Source organism: Plecotus auritus (assembly GCF_963455305.1).
Source record: "Plecotus auritus genome assembly, chromosome: 2".
Taxonomy (NCBI): domain Eukaryota; kingdom Metazoa; phylum Chordata; class Mammalia; order Chiroptera; family Vespertilionidae; genus Plecotus; species Plecotus auritus.
The window spans coordinates 7558426-7579816 of record NC_137771.1 but is presented as its reverse complement, the minus strand read 5'-3'; the positions used below and the strand labels follow the sequence as shown (position 1 = coordinate 7579816).

Genomic DNA, 21391 nt, shown 5'->3' with positions numbered 1-21391 from the left:
CGGTTCGCAGGAGTCGGTTCCAGCGCGTTGGAATTACAGCTGCGAGCTCTCAGAGGCACCGCCGGCAAGCCCCGGCTTGCAAATAGGGGAGCCAGTCCCCGGGAGGACTCGCGTCGGAGCGAACCCGTGTGCGCGCCCCCGCGCGCGCGCGCGCCCCGCGACCGCGCAGGGGGAGGGGAAGCCGCGGCAGCCAGTCAGAGGAACGGGAGTGAAGCCTCCGACCAACTTTAACTGTCAATCAGACTTAATGGGGTATTAAAAAAAAAAATGGGGGGAAAAACGGCCGCCCTCTAGTCCCGCGCGCTGCAGCCCCAGGAGCGAATGAATAAGGCGGCGCAGACCCGGGTGTCCGATCCACGCGCGCTCCGCACCCGGGCCCTCTCCAAGTTGGAAAGGACAAAAAGAAGGCAATAAATGCTAACGAGGGAGAGAAAGGGAGCCGGATCGGGCGGCAACTCCCAGCCGCGGCTGGAAGAGAGGGAGGGAGCCGGAGAGAGCGAGCGCGCGCGAGGGCGAGCCTTGCACGTAAAGAAACTGACACCCGGACCCCCCACTTCTGCTGCACGTTGCTGGCAATCAGAGCGCGTTTAAGCAATTTCCTGAGCCCAAGAATAGCAATGAGTCGGGAGACTTTCGCGGGCTGAAATTGGGAGCTCCAAGCACTTTTCCCCCCACTTTTTTTTTTTTTTTTTTTTTTTCCTGGAGAAGGGGTGGGGAAGCGCTACAATTTGGAAACAGCTTTTTTTTTTTTTTTTCATCTTGCACTTTGAAACCGCGGGACTGTAGCAGGGTGCGCGCGTGTGGTTGGTGCCCTTTTTCCCCCCCTTCCTCTGCCTAAACTCCTCTGTCAGCCTGTAAACATTACCTGCGAATTCCCCAGCCGAAACGGCAGCCGGGGCAAGAAACTTCTTGTTAGAACTTCCCACCTCCGGCTTCCCCTCCACCCCTCTTACTGTCCCAACCTTCGGAGACGCTTTTTCTCCTCCCCAGGAGGATTTATCTTTTCTATTTTTTTCTTTCTTTTTTCTTTTTCTTTTTCTTTTTCTTTTTCTCACCCGGTGCTTTGCACTTGGGAAGAGGTGATTTCCAGAGTGGCCAGGTGGGACGCCTCTCTGCCCCTCATTCCGTTTATTTATTATTGTTTGGAGGTGTTTTCTTTTTCAATTCCTGTTTTGTTCGGCTCGGGGAGTTTCGCCCCCCGCCCTGCCCGGCTCCGCGGCGCGGAGGATGGTGTGGAAATGGCTGGGCGCGTTGGTGGTGTTCCCTCTCCAGATGATCTATCTGGTGGCGAAAGCGGCCGTCGGACTGGTGCTGCCCGCCAAGCTGCGGGACCTGTCTCGGGAGAACGTGCTCATCACCGGCGGCGGCAGAGGCATCGGGCGCCAGCTCGCTCGCGAGTTCGCAGAACGCGGCGCCAGGAAGGTATGGGGGGCGAGGCGAGTCCAGCGGGTGGGGGCCGGAGTTGCTTGGGACCACGGGAGCGGAGGTGGGGGGTGCGCCCACCTGCCGCCGCCGCCCGTATCCGCGCCGGGGATCTGAGAGTCGCCCGCCGCCCGACTTCTCTGCGCCACCCGCGAACGCTGAGCTAGTTTCACCTTGTAAATTTCCCGGGCCCTGGACTGTCTGTTCTGGCAGGTCCGGAGCTGATCTGCTCCCATAGGATCCGTGGCTTGGCTGGCTCTTCACCCCCACCCCGAAACTTGGGAGACTCTCCCATTTCCCACATTCCGCCCTCCCCAGGAAGGTGTTGCGTTCCCCCTCCTCGCTTCCCCTCTTTGCCACCACCGCGGCGAGTGGAGGGTGTGTGCGCTCCTGGGGAGAGCTGGGAGCCAGCGGCTGCTTGCTGGCGCTTCGTATTTTCCTTGGCAACCCGCTTCCCAGCCCCAACCTGGGCGGCTGCGGCGCTGGAGGCACGGAGAGAGAGGATACTTGGTTTGGGTTTGAAAAAAGGGGAAGTGGTCTTTGATGGTCTAGTCTGGCTTGACAGGCGCTGGGAGGCCCAGGTGTTTGGAAATCTGGAGAGAGAGGGACGGGGAACCGGCAGCTGATAAAGAGCCCTTGTTCTTACCTTCAACCCTGTCCCCACCCCACCCCCCAATACAGCCTGGGAGGGGATCCTTGCCTCCTAGCGCTGCCTGTAACTTTTTGGTGTTCCAGAACCTCTTCCTCCAGTTTCCCCAGACCTGGTGCCGGGGAGTGGGGAGGGTGAGCCGGCTGTCACCCAACTCCAACCCAAGCCAGGCTGACTCACCCAGCCCTGTGAAGAGGAAGAGCAAAAACAGGGAATTCGTTTGAAACTTAAACTGTTGAGAGCCAGGGGGGGTGAAAGGGCCAGCAAAGCCAGCTGATCTGACAGGGGGCCACATACCTAGGAGATTAAGTAAATATGTAGAAAACCAAACCTGCATGTAATTCCAGGTTGCTTTTGTTTTGTTAAATGCTGCCCTGAGATTTACAATTCCTCGGGGGTGGCTGGGACTGGGACTGAACTTTGGAGCCTGAGCTATCAGCCAAAGCTGATCACCATTTAACTCTTCCCTCACCAGCCAGCGGGGGCGTCCTGGCCGGGCGAGCTGGGGTCTGCTGTCCCGGCTCCCGCTTCTCCTTGGGTGGTTTGGACAGCTGCTTGACCTTGCAGTTGGAAGGGGAGTTTGGAAGTGTTTTTAACCCTTGGACACACAGAAAAAGGAGAAGTAAGACTTGTTCTCAGCAGTTTCATTTCCTCGGATGATGCCCCGGGGAAGGGCTCCCCAAGCCCTTTGCTGAGGGGCTCAGGAGGGCAGATGAGCGTGTCCTTGCAGGGGGACGTGGAGTTGAGGACAATCGCGTGTGATTGTCATTCCTTAGCTGTCTGCATCCCACAGAAACTTTCTTCTGACTCTCCCAGCTGGCCCCAGTCCTGGGTCTCTCACTGCTCCTGTAACTGGCTGCAGTAGGCACACGAACTCCTTGAGTCAATCTGGAAAAACTTGACTGACTATAAACAAGCCTAAATTGAAAGAAGTCGATGGCATTGGGGGAGGAGGAGGGGGGAGTGCAGAGTGGGCCCTGCAAGTTCACTCACTGGGAACCGCCCCCCACCTCACTCGGGTTGGACGGTCTCTTCCAGGGAATGAACCAGGACCAATTGGAAATATCTTAAAGTGGCACCAGGTCCCCAGAAACAGGATCCATGAGGCCCCCGAAACTCCCAGTGCCATTCACCCTAGGTTCAGTCACCAGACCTGTTGGGGTGACCTGGAACGTTCCCTGTAACTCATAATTATCCGGCCAATTACTGGAGCGACTTCTGAATGAGCTGTCCTCTCTCTGTCACACTGTTGCCGTGGGAAATTTGGAATCTCGCCTGAGCCCATCTGGGCCCAGTGAGAGGGCCTTGGGGCCATCTCCAGACCTAGGAGTGTTTGGGGGCCCAGTGGACTTGAGGACCAAGGGACAAGTGTGGTGGAGTGGGGAATTTCCAGGAGACTGCGGGGTGGGTGACGTGAACCATGGGCCTTGGGTAGGTCCTGGAGCTGCTGGAGAGAGCTGGGAGGGCAGCGCCCCCTGCAGCCTGCAGTGAGGTTAGACAGGTGGTAGTGTCAAACCACAGATGACTGTGCCTCCTTTGGTGGAAGGAGGGGCTGCCTCTGAGAGTCCTTCCAGCTTGGATTTGGGGTGGGTTGGACTCAGAGGGGGGAAGGCCCCCAGAGAGAAAGAAAGGAGGAAGAGCCGGGTCTGCATACAGCCAGCAGGTCCAGGAAAGGCCTGTTTATTTTTGGGGGCGAGTGCCTATCCAGTTTCACACAATGACCTTGAGTCAAACAGGATTTGGCAATATTTGTGGACAGTAGTGTGCCATAGGCCGTAAAGGTGCCCAAATAAGGGCTTTTCTTAAAGGGACACAAAGGCTCCAGGAATTAGAAAGGTCCCCACCATGTACCGAGGGTGCCACGGCAGGGCCAGGCAAGGTTAGGGTCTCTAAGGGGAAGGCTCTTCCTTTTTATTTTCCATGTCCTCCTGGGGTTCCTCCCATGAAAGCATTTATAGAGCTTGGGCCCATCCCTCTTCCCCCCAAAGGCTCCTGGCCAGCTAGTCAGCTGGCCCAGCCTCCAACGTCTTTGACCTTGACATGGTTTTTACAGGAGGAGGGGGAGGAGGAGGAGAAGTGGACTGTTTGTTTGGAAGCATTTGCAGTGGCTGTTCCAGCCTTGGGTCCAGTACGAGGAAGTGGCTGGACCAGAGGCCTGAGCCATGATGGCTGGCTTGCGGAGGCAGGGGCCACATACCAGGGCCTGAGCGCCCCATCGAGGAGGGGCAGAGCCGGGACTCGGGGACCCATTTCAGAGAAGTGGTGTGAGAACTGGCTTGCAGTTGCATCTGCCTTGCTACTACTGCATTGACAGTGTGTGCGTCTCTAGCCCTGTTCCTAAAGCAGCTAGCCACGAACTAGCCTCTGAGGTAGATTTGTGAATCCCATTCTCCATCACACCCATCCAGCAAATCCCATGCTCTTCTCCTTCCTGACACTGGGGCAGGCCCAGGCCCTTCTGCCCCAGGATGGCAGCCTTCGCGAGACCTCAGCAAGCCTGCTGAGTGTCTGCCAGCGCTGGTGCAGCGCTGGGTCCAGGTTAGGAGGTGGATACAATAAAGATGAATAAAGACAGAGAGACGTGGCCAGGTGCTTACAGTCAAGGCGCAGATTACGGCGTGCATTCGTTTCCTGTGGCCGCCCTAACAGATTGCCACAAACTTGGTGGCTTACAACAATAGCAACACATTCTCTCACAGCTCCGGGGGCCACAAATCTGAAATCAAGGTGTTGGCAGAGCCCCCCACTCCCTCCAGAGACTCTAGGGACAACCCTTCCTTGCCTCTTCCAGCCCCTGGTGACTCCTCGTGGCTCCTGGGTGGCGTCCTTGGCTTGTGGCAGTCTCTCTCCAGTCTCTGCCTCTGTCTTCACGTGGGTGTCTGCTTTGTCGCTCTGTGCGTCTCCGTGTCCTCTCATCTTCTTAGAAGGACACACTCGTTGGATTTCGGGCACACACTAAATTCAGTATGACCTCATCTGGAGATCCTTAACCAATTACCTTTCCAAAGACCTTAGTGGACGAAAAAGGGGCCACCTCCTAACCCTGACAAGCTCAGGGGAGGCCAGCCTGGCAGGCCCTGCAAACTCAGACGGAAAGTGACCACACAGGATGACCGGAACATGAAAATTCTTCACGAAAAGTGAGTCATGGTGGTAGTCACATCCTGGGCCTGTGGCTTCCTCGACAACAGTCTTTACCTTCACTGAGCCTGTCTGTTGTCTTCGGCATCTAAGATAACATACCTTTGAACTGTCAGAGGAATCTCCTTTTCCAGACCCCTCAGGGCTCATGTAAGCAGCGGAGCAGAGACCAGAGACCCTTCACTGTTCCCTTGTTCCCTGAACACCGTCTCTATGCGCTGTAAATACTAACTGCTAACTCTCCCGCACCCAGCAATGTCAAAGTAGGATGTGTTCCTCCATTTTTCTTTTTATCCAATCCCAGGGATTCCCTCTCCCCTTTCTTCCTCCCGCCCCTTAACCTACCAGCATTGGGTTTCACGTAACCCTCCTGTGTCTCCTCCTTTGATTCCAATGGAAAATGAGCTGCGGAACTGCCGTTCTCCAGAGCATCTCCTCAGTTCATTAAGATTTTGCTTTCTGGCCCTTGTCAGTTTGGGTCAAATAAACTCATAAAAAAAATTCTCTGCAGGTTTGGACGTTTCCTACGTCAGCACCCTATTTCCAAATAAGGTCATGTTCAGAGGTTCCAGGTAAACATGGCTTTTGAGGGGACACAAAACAGAGGAGGCCCAGTGGCGCTGTTAAACTAGCTCAGGGAAAGCTTCATGGAGGAAGTGGCATTTGAGTGAGCCTCGAAGAAGGTCAACCAGCCCAGCCGGTGTGGCTCAGTGGTTGAGCGTCGACCTATGACCCAGGAGGTCACAGTTCAATTCCCGGTCAGGGCATATGCTCGGGTTGCGGGCTCGATCCCAGGGTGGGGTGTGCAGGAGGCAGCGCATCAACAACTTTCTCTCATCACTGATGTTTCAATCTCTCTCTCTCTCTCTCCCTCTCCCTTCCTTTCTGAAATCAATGAAAAAATACATATATATATATTTTTTTAAAGAGTCAACCAGAAGGGATGTGAGAAGGGCGATCCAGGTGCAAGAAACCCCACCTGATCAAAGGCTGTGTTCTGGGCTGGAATTGAAGGAGGGGAGGGAGAAGGCAAAGAAGGAAACTATTGCAGAGCTTGGGAGGTAAGCAGGGACTTCGTACCTCACACTCAGCGTTAGCCGGTACTGATGAGAACAAGAAGAAGGAGAGAGAGGAGAGGGGTTCAGACAGGCCATCTTATGGGACGATGCAGAGTCATTGGGGCATAATTGCTGCACTAAACAACTGGCATGTGATGAAGGTCACACGGGCACGGGTGGCTTGGGAGATAGCAGTGCCATCTCCCCAATCCGCACCCCAAATGCAGCCTTTGGTGGGAATTTCTGGGAAAAGTACCAGGCTTCCATTTGGCAGGAAGGTGGGCTACCCCTCCTACCTGCAACATCTGGGGAAAGCCTTTCCGCACATAGCATCCGGTCCTGAGGTTTCAGACAATGGGCCTTACAAGTCGGCCTGTCTCCTGAAGAGACAAACACCTCCCTCTGTCTGCCCACTTCCTTCCCCTGGGGAACTAAAGCGGCCACCTCTAGGGTCACGCCCCCTGCTGCCTGGCTCACCTGGGCTGGGAGGCCAGAGGCCAGAAGGTTCTAGACTGGGCTCCGCTGAGACCCTGCTTCCGGCTGCAGCTAAGAAACACACCTGTGAAATGAGAGGGGACACAAGGACCACTAAGATCCTATTCTGCTCTAAAATCCTCATACGTGGATCGGCCATCCCAGGAAAGAAACCGATGGCCAAGCTCCCTGAGTTGCGAGGAGACTCCAGCAAAAGCAGTTTGTCCTCGTGGCTGCTCATCTCAACCTTTCTTGCTAGCCATCAGATTCCACTGAATGAAAAAGCAGCAACTCAGTTAGAAAATACACCCTCGGTGGGTAGAACACCTCCCCCACACCCGCCCCCAGCAGCCGCCAGGTAGCCATCTGCCATGGATGTATTTCTTCTCTTGGAGGAGATGTTAATATTTTCAACCTGTAGCTTTCCAGGTAATGAGTGGCCTAAGTTTTCCAACGAGCGTGTCAAGCATAACTTCCTGTTTATTATCCTAAAATCACCAAATTCTCTATTTGGGCTTCAAAGAAGGCTCCCTAGGCCCAGTAACACTGAACCTCAATCAAGAGGTCCTGCTTTGGCCGAAACCGGTTTGGCTCAGTGGATAGAGCGTCGGCCTGCGGACTGAAGGGTCCCGGGTTCGATTCCGGTCAAGGGCATGTAACTTGGTTGCGGGCACATCCCCAGTAGGAGGTGTGCAGGAGGCAGCTGATCGATGTTTCTCTCTCATCGATGTTTCTAGCTCTCTATCCCTCTCCCTTCCTCTCTGTAAAATATCAATAAAATATATTTAAAAAAAAAAAAAAAGAGGTCCTGCTTTGGCCCGGCCGGCGTGGCTCCGTGGTTGAGGCCACGGTTCCTGCTTGGGTCTAGCTAGCCCACTCCAGGCGCTTCTGAACCTTCAGCTTTCCTGAGCCCAGGGCACCCCTGCGCAGAGCCCTCCCAACCTCCTTAGCATGCTGGTTGCCTCTGGTTCATTTCCATCTTCTTAATTGTTTGAGGTATCACTGAAAAAACCATCTGGACCTTATTCATGAGAAGTTAGCTCTTGGCTATCCTTTCATTTTTTATAATATCTTTTTATTGATTTCAGAGAGGAAGGGAGAGGGAGAGAGAGATAGAAACATCAGTGATGAGAGAGAACCATTCACTGGCTGCCTTCTGCATGCCCACACTGGGGATTGAGCCCAGGACCGGGCATATGCCCTGACCAGGAATCAAACCGTGACCTCCTGATTCGTTGGTCAATGCTCAGCCAACGGAGCCATGCCGGCTGGGCTTAGCCATCCTTTTCTATCCTGGAAAGAGACCTGGCAGTTGCAATCACTGCCACTTGTCCTCGAAGACCTGGTTCCAACCTGCTGCCACCCACATCCAGCATCATTCTGGGCATCTGGGCAGGAAGGGTTCCAGACCCAACACCCTCTCCTTTGTCTTCGGGCTAAAGCAGGACCACGCTCAGAACGTGGTAAGGCGTTCTCCTTGTTGGCTGCAGAAGACACAATCTGAAGAATATCCCACGTGTGTAAGATATTTGAAAGGAAATGTCTGAGACGTTATTCAGGTGACGCACACACACAGGTCAGGAGGCAGTTGAAGGCAAACGAGCAGGAGGAGAGTGAACCTCAAATGTGCGCTTGTCGCCGGGGCCCAGTGTGGGCCTTAGAATGAGTGATGAAGAGGCGTGCATGTCTGGAGTCTGAGAAAGAGCGCGGACAGGACAGGCGAGGCCCCCGATGGGTGACGGCACTCATTCAGGCATTCAGCAGACCCGTGCCTGGACTCCGGCTCCCTCCTTTCCCGCGCGGTCTCATCCGGGGGCCTTGCCGCCTTTGTTTTCTACTTCCCACTTGCTGCGACCCAACCGGTTATTTCACGTGTCTGGTTTATTATCTGTCTGCCCCGCACCAAACTGTCAGCTGTAGGTGGGGATGTTTGTCTTCACTGCTCACTGCTATATCCCCAGTGCCTGAGGAGGGAACGTGCCCTGCCCCCTACCCTTCCCCCCCTTCTCCCCTGCCCCCCATCCCTTATCCTGCTCCCCCACCCCACCAGGCCCCCTCACACACCACACTCTTACCCCACGTTCTCTGTGCTCCTGCCACACTGGCCTCCTTGCAGTTCCCCGCATATCCTTGAGCTCCTCTTACTATAGGGGACCATAGTCCTATATGTGACTTCCATAGCATACGTGACTGTGGTACTACACGGGACTGTAGTATTGTATGTGACCGTAGTACTGACTGTGAGTGGTACTCCACGTGGCTGTAGTGCTGTAGTGACTAGAGTAGTCACGTGACTGTGGTGCCATACATGAGGATACCGTGTCGACTGGGGTGCGATATGTGACTGTACTCTATGTGAATACAGGACCGTACAGTGCTTTCGCATGTTCGCTGTATTGCCCATGCCCAGGGCAGGTACGATCAACAGCCCATTTCTAAGATGCAGATGAAGTGAGTTGCCCAGGATGCTTGGCCTGAGTTAGACTTCGAACCCCAGTTTCCCAGCTTCAAAACCAGGGCCTTTCCTGCCAGAAGAAATAACCTCAGCCGGCCGCCTACCCCAGTCGGGGTCATGGAGAGGTCAAGAGACAAGCTGTGGAATAGTGGGGCCTCGCGCACAGAGGGTTCTGCAGAGAGGGCCGATAAGCAGTAGCGGAGTCAACAGGATGGCGCAGGATGTAGTTAAAATTACTTTTACAAAAACAATTTTTTAGCCACTGAGTAGCAGTATTTGCATACAATGGCTGGGATACTTGCCAGGGGATTAAGGTAGTCATTGGTTATCAGGCTCTGCTTTAAACAAGTAACTGATAAGCAGAAAACCAGCAGCACCAGCAGCAGCGGGGTTTTGTTCACTTGACCACAGTGTAGCACCTCAAATATGCAAGGAGCCAGCTCTCAGGGACAAGTGAGCGAGTGAGCACTGCTCCTTCCAGCTAGACCCGAGGTCACCAAGTTGAGCCTCTGAAGTGATCCGAGAGCGGTGATAGAACAGAGAAGGGAGAGATCATTATAAATTAAGGGAAATCTTAGAAGGCTTCTTGAAGGAGGTGGCAACTGAGGGGGTTACAACGAGTCTTTATATTTTGCTGGTTATAGAGCCTTTAGAGGGTCTGAAGAAAGTATAAATGCCCCAAGAAGAATGCACAAAGATTCACGTTTACACTTTTAAGGGACCCCCAGCCCCATCCCCGTGCCCATCTCTGACTCCAGGTTAAAAAGGCCAGGACTAGATCTGATCAAAACCCGTCTAACTCCTTCCGGTCTGGATCTAGGTCCAGGACTGGAGCTCAAGTCAGTGGCAGGGGACTGTCTGGTGTCTTGCAGCCCAGAAGCCAGGACCAAGCCCGAGGTGGACAGTACAGATCTGTGGCCTGGTGGTGCTTCATGCCAGCAAAGGCCACCCAGCCCAAGCCTGTCGGACTCCCCTGCCACCCCTGCTTTAGGGAAGGTGACCTTGAATTCCCTTTCAGTGGTCTTTCAGGGAAGGGGCTAGAAAGCATTTGGATCAATGAACCATGTGGTCATTTTGTCCACACTGAAAGGGACCCGTGGGGGTGTTCAAGGATAACTGTCTCCTGTCTAGTAGAGACTTGGCCATCCGCACCCCAACAGCCCTCAAGGCAGACCCCAGCTCCAGCTGATGTTTATTTGTTTTATTTATTTATTTATTCATTCATTCATTCATTCATTTATTTATTTATTTTAATTGATTTCAGAGAGGACGGGAGAGGGAGAAATAGAAACATCAATGAGGAGAGAGAGTCATCGATTGGCTGCCTCCTGCATGCCCTACACTGGGGATTGAGCCAGAAACCAGGGCATGTCCCCTGCCCGGGAATCGAACCATGACCTTTTGGTTCATAGGTTGACGCTCAACCACTTGTTGATGTTTTAAAACAACATTTCCAAACTGGGTTCCAGAGCACCCGAGGGGCTCCAGGAAGGTGGACCCTGTGGGAGGGGCTGCAGGTGGGGTTCTGAGGGGCCCCCACCTCCATGGAACTAGGTTGGCTTCCATTCCATGTAATCTTATGTTCCATGTAAGATCGTGTGTGTGTTTTTAAAGAATGCCGTGGATTTAAAGAGAAGAAAGAATAGGCTGGAAAATCACTGTGTTAGCAAATCACTGCAGACACCTCTCCCTTACTTGGATCTGCCGAGGCGTCTCACTGGGTCCTCAACCTTCGACTCTTTACTCCAAGGTGAGGGAGCTGGTGGATTGGAAGTGACTCCCTCTTAGTTTGCGCCTTTGCCCCTCAGGAAGGGCCCCCCCCACTCCCACCCCAAGCATGCAGAAGCCCAGGCCCTGCTCAGCCCTCAGCCAGGGCCCCTATGCCAACACTTCGGAGCCCTAATTATCAAGCAGGCCTGAGACAACCTCCCCACGGGGACCCAGCCCATATTCAGCTCTCAGCCTTGGGAAAATGTGACGGGGCCACCCAGCCCCAAAGCCAGGGGCTGCCTTTAGGTACAGCCACCAAGCTCTTTTGAATGGCAGAGCCCAGCCAGCCTGCCAGAGCACTCATGCCCCTTGTGCAGGTCAGGGCTGCTGGGAACCAGTTCCTGATCCCACAAATCCTAGGAGGCCTCCCAGTGGCCTGCTGTGTGACCTTGGACAAGTAACTTGATCTCTCTGGGCTTTATTTGCCCCATCTGATACTTGGAGTGAGATAAATAACGTAAAACTCCTAGGTCAGCACAAAACACTGGCAAGACATGAAATGATGGCTCCATCCAGTGGGTGGCAGGGGGCCCGGTGGATACCGCAGCCCTGGCTCTGCACCTTTTGCTTGTTGAGCCAGGTGCTCTGCTGGGCACGAGGGGCAAAAGGCAGAAGACCCGCTGGCCGGACCCGCCCTGCTTCTGGGATTCCCCAGGGAGGAAGGGAGAACGCTGCCCGTGCCACAGAGGCCTCAGGAATGCCGGCTCTTGACCCTAGCCATCAGTGGGAGGGAATCCGTCTCCCACAGGGAGGGCTCACAGCCTGTCGACATGACTGGTGACAACAGCCTCTTTCTTCGTGGGCAGGGGCTGGCCAGTGCAGGTCCTCCTGTGGCCGAGGAGTGGAGGCCGGTCCAGGGCTGGGCCTCTGCTCTGTCCCTGCTGCCCACTCCCCCGACCACCTCCCAACGTCCCCTGTGTGAGTATTAGTCATTTTCATCGCTGCGTCCAAGTAGCTCAACTGGTCAGGGTTGGGCTGTGGTGAGGTCAAAGTCATGGGTTACCATGGCAGCTCACCACGCTCTGTGGCTGCTTGTTGTCTTCTCCAAAAGACTGTAAGAGCCTCAGGGACAGGGGACACGTCCTTTTGCCGAGTGTCCTGGGCACCTGGCACAGCATCTGGCACATAGTAGGCACTTTATAATCGTTTGCTGTCTGAGCAAATGCATGACCAATCCATCATGGCTACTTAGAGACCATGTTTAGTGAGCACCTACTACGTGCCAGGAACCATTCTGAGTACCTGACAGTCATTTACTTCCCCCAGTAACGGGGTACTGTTATCATCCTCGTTTCACTGGTCAAGATGCTGAGGGTCACGAGCTTAAGGACATACAGCTAGTAAGTGACCAAGTAGGGTTTGAACCCAGGGCATCTGCTCTTGAACCTGTGAGTTTTGTTGCCTCTCAGTCATTCTATGGAACAGAATAGACCATGTTGACAGCCCCGAGCAGAGTCTGGGCAGCGCATGCCTTCAGCAGCCAGGCCGTCCAAGTGGGTCAGACGACATGAGCTGCAGACTTTCTGATGGGCCCGGAGGTGTGCCTTAGCCTGGTGTATTGACTCACGTGGCTGGCAGGCCCCTGGTTGGTCTCACTTTGGGCATGGTATTGTCAGGATTCGGTCTCTCTCCCGGCAGGCCCCCTCTGCCACGGGGCTGCTCACCTCTGTCCCTGCTGCCTTAAATCCCCCCAGCTCCCATTCAAGTGGACAGAATGGTGTCCTCTGCCCCGCTGTTCCAGAGGGCCCAGGAATTGAGTCTCCCTGGCTGGGACTGCGTCAACCTGAAGAAGTCACTGTAATGGTTCCATGATTGATTGGCCAACTGTGAGTCAGAGGCTCGTCTCTGAGCCAGGGGTGTACCAGCCCCGGCCAAACCACTGTGTTTGAGAGTGGGGAGGTAGGCTTTTGTGGGTAAAATTGGGGTGCTGTTCCAGGAGCAAGGGGATTGGGAACAGAAGTCCAGACTTCCTTCCTGTGGGAGGACCAATCCAATCCTTAGGAGGGAACTTCCAGGAGATTCATGCCTGCCTGTGAGCTAGTCCCCCCGGGTCTAGTCCTGCAGACCTTGTCAGGTCATTTACTGACACTCACAGGTAAAAAGATGAGATGAACTTTTCAGAGTTGAGCTGAAACATCCTTGCCCTCAGGAAATTTGTAGTTCAAAGAGGCAAAATGGGCAGCCACTCAAAGTGGCCTAGTCTGTTGTCAACAGACCTTCTTTGTAGTTTTTTTGTCTAGATTTCAGACCACAGTGATAGGAGAGGAAAAGGAAAGCCCTGTGCTAAGTCACCATCCATGGTGGTGTTCGCTGGGTGTGAGAGGCCAGCTCTCCCTCCTTTCCTGCTGCAGGCCGATGAGCCAAGGTGGGAGGAAGTCTCTGGGTCCCTTAGAGCTCCTAGGACCCAGGGGGACACGGTCAAGCCCAGCCCACTGGCCCAGCCTACCCTGACCTCTCACAGGCCCCGAGGCAGGTCGTGGGGAGCTGGGGCCAGCGTGACCAAGGGCAGCGTGACCTTCCTGCAGACAGGCAGTCCTGCCAGGCACTCCCATGTGGAGTCAGGCTCCCACATCCCATGTCCTCACATCTCACTTGGCAAAGAGCGGGAGTCTCTCCTCACCTCTCCAGGCCACTTCCCAGAGGGGTGGGGTCCTCCAGGCCCCCAGGGGCACAGGGGCAGCCTGGACTGGGCACGCTGTGTGCCCTCTGAGGGCTCATGCCTCCTCGGCTGGCAGATCCGTTGTCTTGATCTGGGACTTTGTGTTGACAGGTGTGTTTATGTGTGTGCGCGTTTTTTTTTTTTCTTCCTCAAGGAGCCAGTATAGAATGATGATTCATATTTTGAGCTCAGAAGTCAGCAAAGTTCATATGCTGGCTTTTCCATTCACTTGCTGAGTGGCCCAGGGCAAGTTACTAGACCTCTCTGAGCCTGTTTCTTCATCTGTAAAATGAGGACTAATGAGGTCATGTAGGGAAGGCTCTGAGCACAGAATGTGTGCTCAGCACATGTTGGCCATGGTGGGGCTGTGGCTCCGATCTGACTGTCCACTCCAGCCCCGTGTGCACTTCTACCACAGTCTCAGGGGCATTTCTCTATGACAGAAAGGGCTCGTTTTAAATCCCGAGGACTGCTGTGCCATTCATTGAGAGCCTGGACTTTGGAGTAGCTCGGGTTCCTTTTTCATTATTTTTATTCTTAATCCTCACTCGAGGATTTTTTTTAAATTGATTTTTAGAGAAAAAGGAAGGTGGGGGGAGGAGAGAGATCTCTGTGAGAGAGAGACATCCATCAGTTGCCTCCTGTAAGGGCCCCGACCATGGATCGAACCCGAAACCTAGGTATGTGCCCTGAGCAGGAATTGAACCCACAACCTTTTGGTGTATGGGACGATGCTCCAAGCAACTGAGCCACTGGGCCAGGGCCATGCCTGGGTCTTCATCCCAGCTCCTCTGGCTAGAAGCCTGACCTCTCTCTCCTATAAGCTTCCTGTGGCTGCTCTAACACACTACCATGGACTCAGTGGCTGACAACAGCACACATTTACTCTTACTGTTCTGGAGGTCAGAATCCGACACAGGTTTCATGGGGCTAAAACCAAGGTGTCACAGGTGCTGGAGGCTCTCAGGGAGAATCTGTGTCTTTGCCTTGTCCACCTTCTATCAGCCGCCCGCATTCCTTGGCTCATGGCCCCTTCCTCCATTTCAAAGCCAGCAAAGCTGCATCACCCTGACGGGCTTCCAGTCACGTCTCCCTCTAACCCCCTCCTTCTGTCTCCTTCCTCCATCGCTAAGGCCCCTTGTGGTTACACTGGCCCACCTGGGGAACCCAGTGTACTTTTCTATGTTAAAGCCAACTGATTAGCAAATGTAATTCCACCTGCCACCTTAACCAACCCTTTTCCCATGTCGGGTGCCATAGTCCCAGATTCCAGGGATTAGGATGTGGGCATCCTTGGGGGAGGCCATTATTCTGCCGGCCACTCTCTCTGAGCCTGGATCTGAAGTGACAGTGTTCGTCCCACCTCCCAGGGCCCGGGAGGATTCCCGGAGACTGCTGACCATGCAGGCCAGCCGCGCAGAAAATGCTGCGTGGATCTGCCCCGAGCACCAGCTGAACACAGAGCTCTGTTCCAGGTGCGACCGAGTCACCAGGGATGGAAGATGCCACCGTCACTGCTGCAGAGCATCTGGCAATGTGACTGGGGTAGTAGGACGTCATCCGGGAGTGTTTGCCCTTGGAGAGCAAAACAGCAACGGGAAACTTTAATTGACCCCGAGCTGGGTGGGCAGCTGCTCACAGAAGGGAAAACTCTGGGTCAGCTGGAAGGCTTCCTATGGGGAGAAGAGGGGAGGTAGGAAGGGCGTGAGGGCCTTTCCTAGGCACAGGGACCAGGTGGGCACTGCAGGGAAAAACACCGGGGTCCAGGGCCCGTCCTCGCTCTCGCTGGGCAGAGGGACCAGTGGCGTCAGTAACACTATGGTATGGTGGGCGCTTTGACAGCAAACCAGGCAAAGTATGAGCACAGGCGTGCCTTCCAACCCAGTCTTAGTTTTTTTTGTTTTTTTAATCTTTTATTATTAAATCTTTATTGTTGGAAGTATTACATACTTTCCCTGTCATCCCCATTGACCTCCCTCCCCCCATTGATCTTTGAATCATTATTAAAAATCTTCCTACACACTAAGTGGCTTACAGGGATAATCTGATTAGGTCCGCAGAGCAACCCTATGAGATAGGCTCAGAGAGGTTAAAAATGAGGAAACTGAGGCTCAGAGAGGTTAAATATTTGCCCAGCATCACACAGCACACACACACACACAGTCATGGGATTTGAATCCAGGCACTCTAGCTTCTGGGGAAGAAAGGCAGGTGATGGCTAGGACTAGGGTCTAAGGCAGGGGTGGGCAAACTTTTTGACTCGAGGGCCACAATGGGTTCTTAAACTGGACCGGAGGGCCGGAACAAAAGCATGGATGGAGTGTTTGTGTGAACTAATATAAATTCAAAGTAAAGGAGCGGAGGGGAGAGCAAGAGAACCAGATAGAACAGCCGGATCCGGCCCGTGGGCCGTAGTTTGCCCAAGGCTGGTCTAAGGAGAGGCATCGGGGATGAGGTGGATGCAGGAGGAAAACATCCCAGGCAGAGGGGAAGAGCGTGTCTGGAAAATGAGAGTTGGGAGGGGTGGACCCCTTCGAGGAAAACCAGAGTTGGCGCTGGCCAGAACGGAAGTGTGAGTGCGGCGCAATGGAGCTGGGCAGGGCCCCGCCTCGCAGAGCTTGGTGGCCATGGAGTTTGGACTTGATTTGGGAACACTAGGGAGCCAAAGCAGGGTCTCCACAGGATCATGGCCAGGCCGGCTGAAAGGAAGGGGAGGAAAGAAAGCCTGGTTCTCCGATGGGCGGGGCCGGGACTCTGGACCACTAAAAGCCACTCTCTGCAGGGCTGGTGCTAAAGGGAAACCCCGCCCCACCTGGCTTCCTGGGCTGAGGCCCATTCAGGTTTGTTCCCAACATCCGGCCCTTGTAGGATGTGCTGACCAGACCATTTCCCGCTGCAATGCTCAGTCGCTTTTCCTGAATCCCCCCCAGCCCCCTGGGCCCAGATCCCCGGACTGATAGTGGATCCAGGCCCCAGCCAGAGAGAAGGGGCCACTCTGTGGCGTTTGACCTTCATCAGTAGAGAATAAAATGATTCCTAATTAATAGCTGTAGGAGAGATAGTCACCCTGGCACAGCTTGCAGGTCATTTGAAGCTTGTCCTTGGGAGGCCAGGGCATAATTAGTGGAGGGTCTCCCTGGGACACACCAGCTCGGGGACCCCCGAAGTTCAGGTGGGGTAGGATGGGGATGCTGAAAGAGATACCCTGATTAAAAAAAAAAAGAAAAAAAAAAGTCTGTCTTTCCTCTCCCCAAACAACAGCTAAATTCTCACCTCCGCCCGCAGCTCCCACAAGTGTTGCCAGGATTGCGGTCCTGGCTCAGCCGATTCCTGGCTGTGCCCTTGACATTTCCAGGACCTCAGCGTCTCGTCTCTAAAATGGACCCGCAGCTCAGGTCCACAGCCCCCTGAGGACTCGCCTCCATGCATGCGTCAAATGAAGGGAAAAAGGCCTTGGGAGTCTGGGGGATTGGGGGACCGAGGTGGAGGCGTTGTGGGTCCACGGCAGCACTTGGGAGGCGACCACTGCTGTGATTACTGTGCCCCTCCCTCTAACGTGCTTTCGTATGGGCTGCTTTTGCCTTGTGCAGGGGTGTGTGTGCAGGCACCCCTTGCTCGGCCAGCTGCGGTCAGCCCTCCCTTTGGGGTGTGTGGCACAATGCTGCTCACACAGTGGCCCTGCTGCCCAGGGAAGGGGTGGAGCCTCATGCCCGGGCATTCGCTCTCGCTGCGTATTGCTGTTGAGCCCCCTCCGCGTCATCGCCCTGGCTGGCGTCCTGGCTTCGCGACCTGCGCAGTCACACGGGACGCTGGCTCAGAGGCGCCCTGCTTGTTAATGCCCTGCCGTTGCTGCCTTGAAAAATTCTCAATAATTTTGGAAGCAGGGGCCCAAATCTTCATTTTGCCCCATGGGGCCTTGCACATGAGGACCCACAGGCGGGTCCCCATCACAATCACAGCCATGACCCATGGGTGGCCGACTTTTTCCCTTCCAAGGTCCCCGTCAAGGGGCATTATCACCCATTCCACAGGGGAGGCAAAATGATTTCATTCATTCGTTCCCATGCGCACAGAAACCTGATTACCAAGCCAGGTGCTGGGGTGAGAGCCTCCTTCTAGGGGTGTGTGTGTGTGTGTGTGTCTGTGTGTGTGTGTGTGTGTGTGTCGGGGGAGGGGAATAGACAAACAAGCAAGCAAATGACTAAACATTTCAGACAGTGACAGCATGCTCCAAAGACAATATAACAGGGTGACGAGAGGGATTTAAATATTAACTTCAGTGAAAGGGAAGCTGGTATTGGCTCTGGTGTTAAGCTGTGCCTGCTGCATTCCTGGGGCGCTTTGTAAAGACTTGGGGTCATTTCTAGGTTCCCCCAACCCTCACAAGGGCCTGAGTTGGTGGGTTCCAGGTAGAGGAGCCAGTGTGTGGGGTCCGTGGGCCCAGGGGACTGTTTACCTCTATGTCTCCCAGTGAACCCAGAGGCCCAGTGGGGGAGGCAGGTAGGTGAGTAGAGAGCCTGCCTCCGCTTTTCTGAGCATCTCCATGTTCTCACTGCCGGCCGCACGGGAGGCTTTGATTCACCCTCGCAGCCTGGTGAGGGTTTCTTGCACTTGTGACCTTCCGCACACCAGCATCCGGAGGCCACTTTCGATTCTCCCCACTTCCCAGGGGGAGCTGATGAAGCCCAGAGATGCCAAGTGACTCATCCAAAAGTCACACAGCAAATCAACTCCAGAGCAGAGTGCTGGCCTGCCTGGCTCCAGCCGGGCTGCTTTCCACTCCCAGGGGCAGTTCAGATACGCTGGGGCCGCCAAGGGTATGCGGTCCAGGACCACGCTGGGAGATCCCTGGATAAAGGGTGACCCCCTGCTTGGTGGGCGGGGGAGTGGCTGGTGGGGCACTTTGGCATCTGCTTAAACCTGGAGGCAGGGCCCCCAGCATTGGCTTCTGAAGAGAAGCGAACTTCCGAGAGCCGAGTGGGAAGGCAGGCACTTGCCCAGTGTGGTGGGCAGAAAGCCCAAAGCTGCCCCCGGAAGGCCGGCCCGGGTTTGGAGGCCTCCTGGGGAGGCACAAGACCGGTCCCTCTTGGAGAGGCTGACCCCAGATGAGTGGAAGCTGCCAGCCCCCCGGGATGCTCCGGAGGAGGGAGGCCTGCTCCAGCTGGGCCGGTGCCCGCCAGGGGGGCGGCGGAGGAGGGCGTCGGGACGGTTCACGCCGCGGCCAGCAGACTGGCTGCGTGTTGCAATGTCTGGTGGCGTTTGCAGCATCCTGTCCGCGTGTGCAGCTGGGGTAACCTCAGGCCGGCGGAGGAGCGTGTGTGGCTCGCAGGCTGCTGGGCCGTAGGCTGCTGGCACCTTGCATCTCATTTACAGCTCTGGGTTCAGCCGCAGGTCAGCGGCGCCCGTGACATCACCGCGTTTGTTTACCGCTCCGCCGGAGGGAGGAAGCGAGGGCGGTCCCTGCGCGGGAGGGGACCTCTCACCCCCCCATCCGCGCCCCTCCCTCTCCCGCCCCGCCCCGCCATCCACGCCCGACCCCCCGCCCGTCCTCGCCCCCACCCCAACCTGTCCCCCCTCCTCAACTCTCGGCCCTCCCATCCGCGCCCCAACCCCAACCTAAACCAGCGCCCTTTACTCTCCCCCGCTCCCCGCCCCTCCCCTTCTGCGTCTAGATCCCGACCTGGCCTCCTCCCCACCTCTAATCCCTCCCCACAACCCAATCCCTGTCCCTCGGCACCCTTACCAGACGCCCCGCCCCACCTCTTCCCAGCTACCTACCCTTTCCATCCCTTTCCCATCTGCCAAATGGGATTCCAGCCCAATCCCCACCCAGGACTCCAGCCCAGCCCCGCCCCAGCCCCTCTTGGGACCCCCGCGGCCCCCACCCTCCACCCGCCCTGGGCCCTCTTTCCGAAAGACTTGCTGGAGCCTCCTGCCAGACCCGCTGAGGTTTCGCCCGGCGGCTCCTCCTGCCACCCCCTCACCCCATCATGTGAGCGCAGGCTCGCCTCCTGGCGCGGAGCTGAGCAGGCGCCGGCTCTTTGCCGTCGGGGGCAGGGCTGGGATGGCCAGTCATTGCCGTGGGGGGGCGGGGGGGACTGGGATGGCCGCTCATTGCCGTCGGGGGCAGGGCTGGGATGGCCGGCCACTTTGTTATTGGAAACTGGTGTGTTTACCAGCGGCGCTAGGTGGGTAGCTGGCCTGCTTGGCGGGCCTCCAGGCACCTCTGCCTGGGGAGGCCGCCCTGGCCACCTGGAACTGCTTCCTCGCGCAGGGCCCCCCTCCCCCTCCCTCTGGTTAAGCCGAGTGTTCTGGAAGCTGGAGGGACCTGGGATCTGAGGCATGAGGCAGGATCTCTCTCTTTCTCCCACCTGGGACTTGCCAGAGTCCTTCCCTAGAGAGCCGGCTCAGGGCCTCAGTTCCCTTCTGGCTGTTCCCAGGCCACACCCTGGGGCCCTCCTCTCAGGCAGCCCAACCCTGCAGCCTGAGGCTCCTTTTCCATCACCTCCACCCCGTCCCCCCTCACCCCACCCCAATCCGAACATCTGTCACCTGCCATACAGTTCCTAACTGGCCCCTCCACCACCCTGGTTTCCACCCCCATGGCACCCCTCACTTCAGCAGTCAGGACTGGTTCCAAAATGCCAGGCAGGGGCTGTTAGTTCTCCGCTTGCAACCCTCCGAAGGGCTTCCCATCACTGGGAGTAGAATTCAAAGCCCCCCACCCGTGGTGACAGCCTCCCACCTCCTGTCTCCCATTTGGCTCAGCCACTTGGCTTCCTTGCTGTCCCCCAACACTCCAAACTCATTCCCACCCCAGGGCCTTAGCACTGGCCAGTCCCTCCGCCTAGAATGTCTGGCCTGGAATGTCTGCATTGCTGCCTCCTTCACTTCCCTTAAGTCTCTGCCCAAATGTTCCCTTATTAGAGGCTTTCCAGGTCCCTGCCTCCATCTGAATACACTCCCAGCCCCACGAAGCTTCCTGTTCCTTCCAGGCACGTTTGGCCACCTTTCTGTACTGTGTAGTCAACTGTCCGTGTATTTATTGTCACACATCTTCCAGGTATACACAGGAAAGCAAACTCCAGGAGGGCGGGGTGGTTTTATTTCCTCCAGCAGTGCCTGAGTGTGTGGGTGCTTGAGCCAGTGAGGCGGGGGAGGGAGTAGTGATGGAGCTTGCCTTTGGCGTCCAGGTTCAAGTGTTGCCTTGAAACTTGCCTGCCTCAGCCTCACCCATGGGCTGGACTTATGGTCCCATTTCTCAGAATGGTAATACTGAAGATGTGCCCCTGCTGGAAAGTGGTCTAAACGCTGGCTCTCTTCTCCCTGTGGGGCCACCCCCTCCTCCGGCTCCCGTGGCTTCTCCCACCCCCCCACAGCTCCGATGGAGGAACTGGGACAGAGGTCATGGGGATCGGCCAGGAACTCTGACCTGAGCTTCTCCACCCCCGTATTGTGCCAAGTGCAGTCTGAAGGAGGCACAGCCCTCGGGCCAGTCTTGTGGGCAGTTGGTGTTTGTGGAAAGAGACCAGCCCCTGGGTTCCTGGCTGGAAGTGAGACGTTGGCTCTGCTCTCCCCGGAGCCAGCCTTCGAGACAGTCCCCCTGGAGGCTGTTCCAGCCGCCCCAGAGCCAAGCTGAGCCCCAGGAATCACGCCCGGGGAGGAGGTGCCGACTTAGCCCCGTTGTCACACTTGCTTTCTGAGCACCTGCTCTTGGCGGGTGAAGATGGTGTGAGGTTTTGAGGGGGGTGTCCTCTATCCTC

The 21391-nt window shown here is 55.8% G+C and overlaps 1 protein-coding gene across 2 annotated transcripts in view; it reads left to right on the top strand.

Moving 5' to 3' along the window:
• The first annotated feature begins 292 nt into the window (after positions 1 to 292).
• DHRS3 (dehydrogenase/reductase 3) overlaps positions 293 to 21391 on the top strand; it is a 40157-nt gene continuing 19058 nt past the window's right edge. The window contains exon 1 of one of the 2 annotated variants that reach the window (XM_080656004.1): positions 293 to 1422. In XM_080656004.1, coding sequence (XP_080512130.1) covers positions 1228 to 1422 — 195 coding nt within the window. In that variant the 5' untranslated portion in view covers positions 293 to 1227. The remainder of the gene's footprint in view (positions 1423 to 21391) is intronic. The other variant, XM_080656003.1, reaches the window with a different exon arrangement.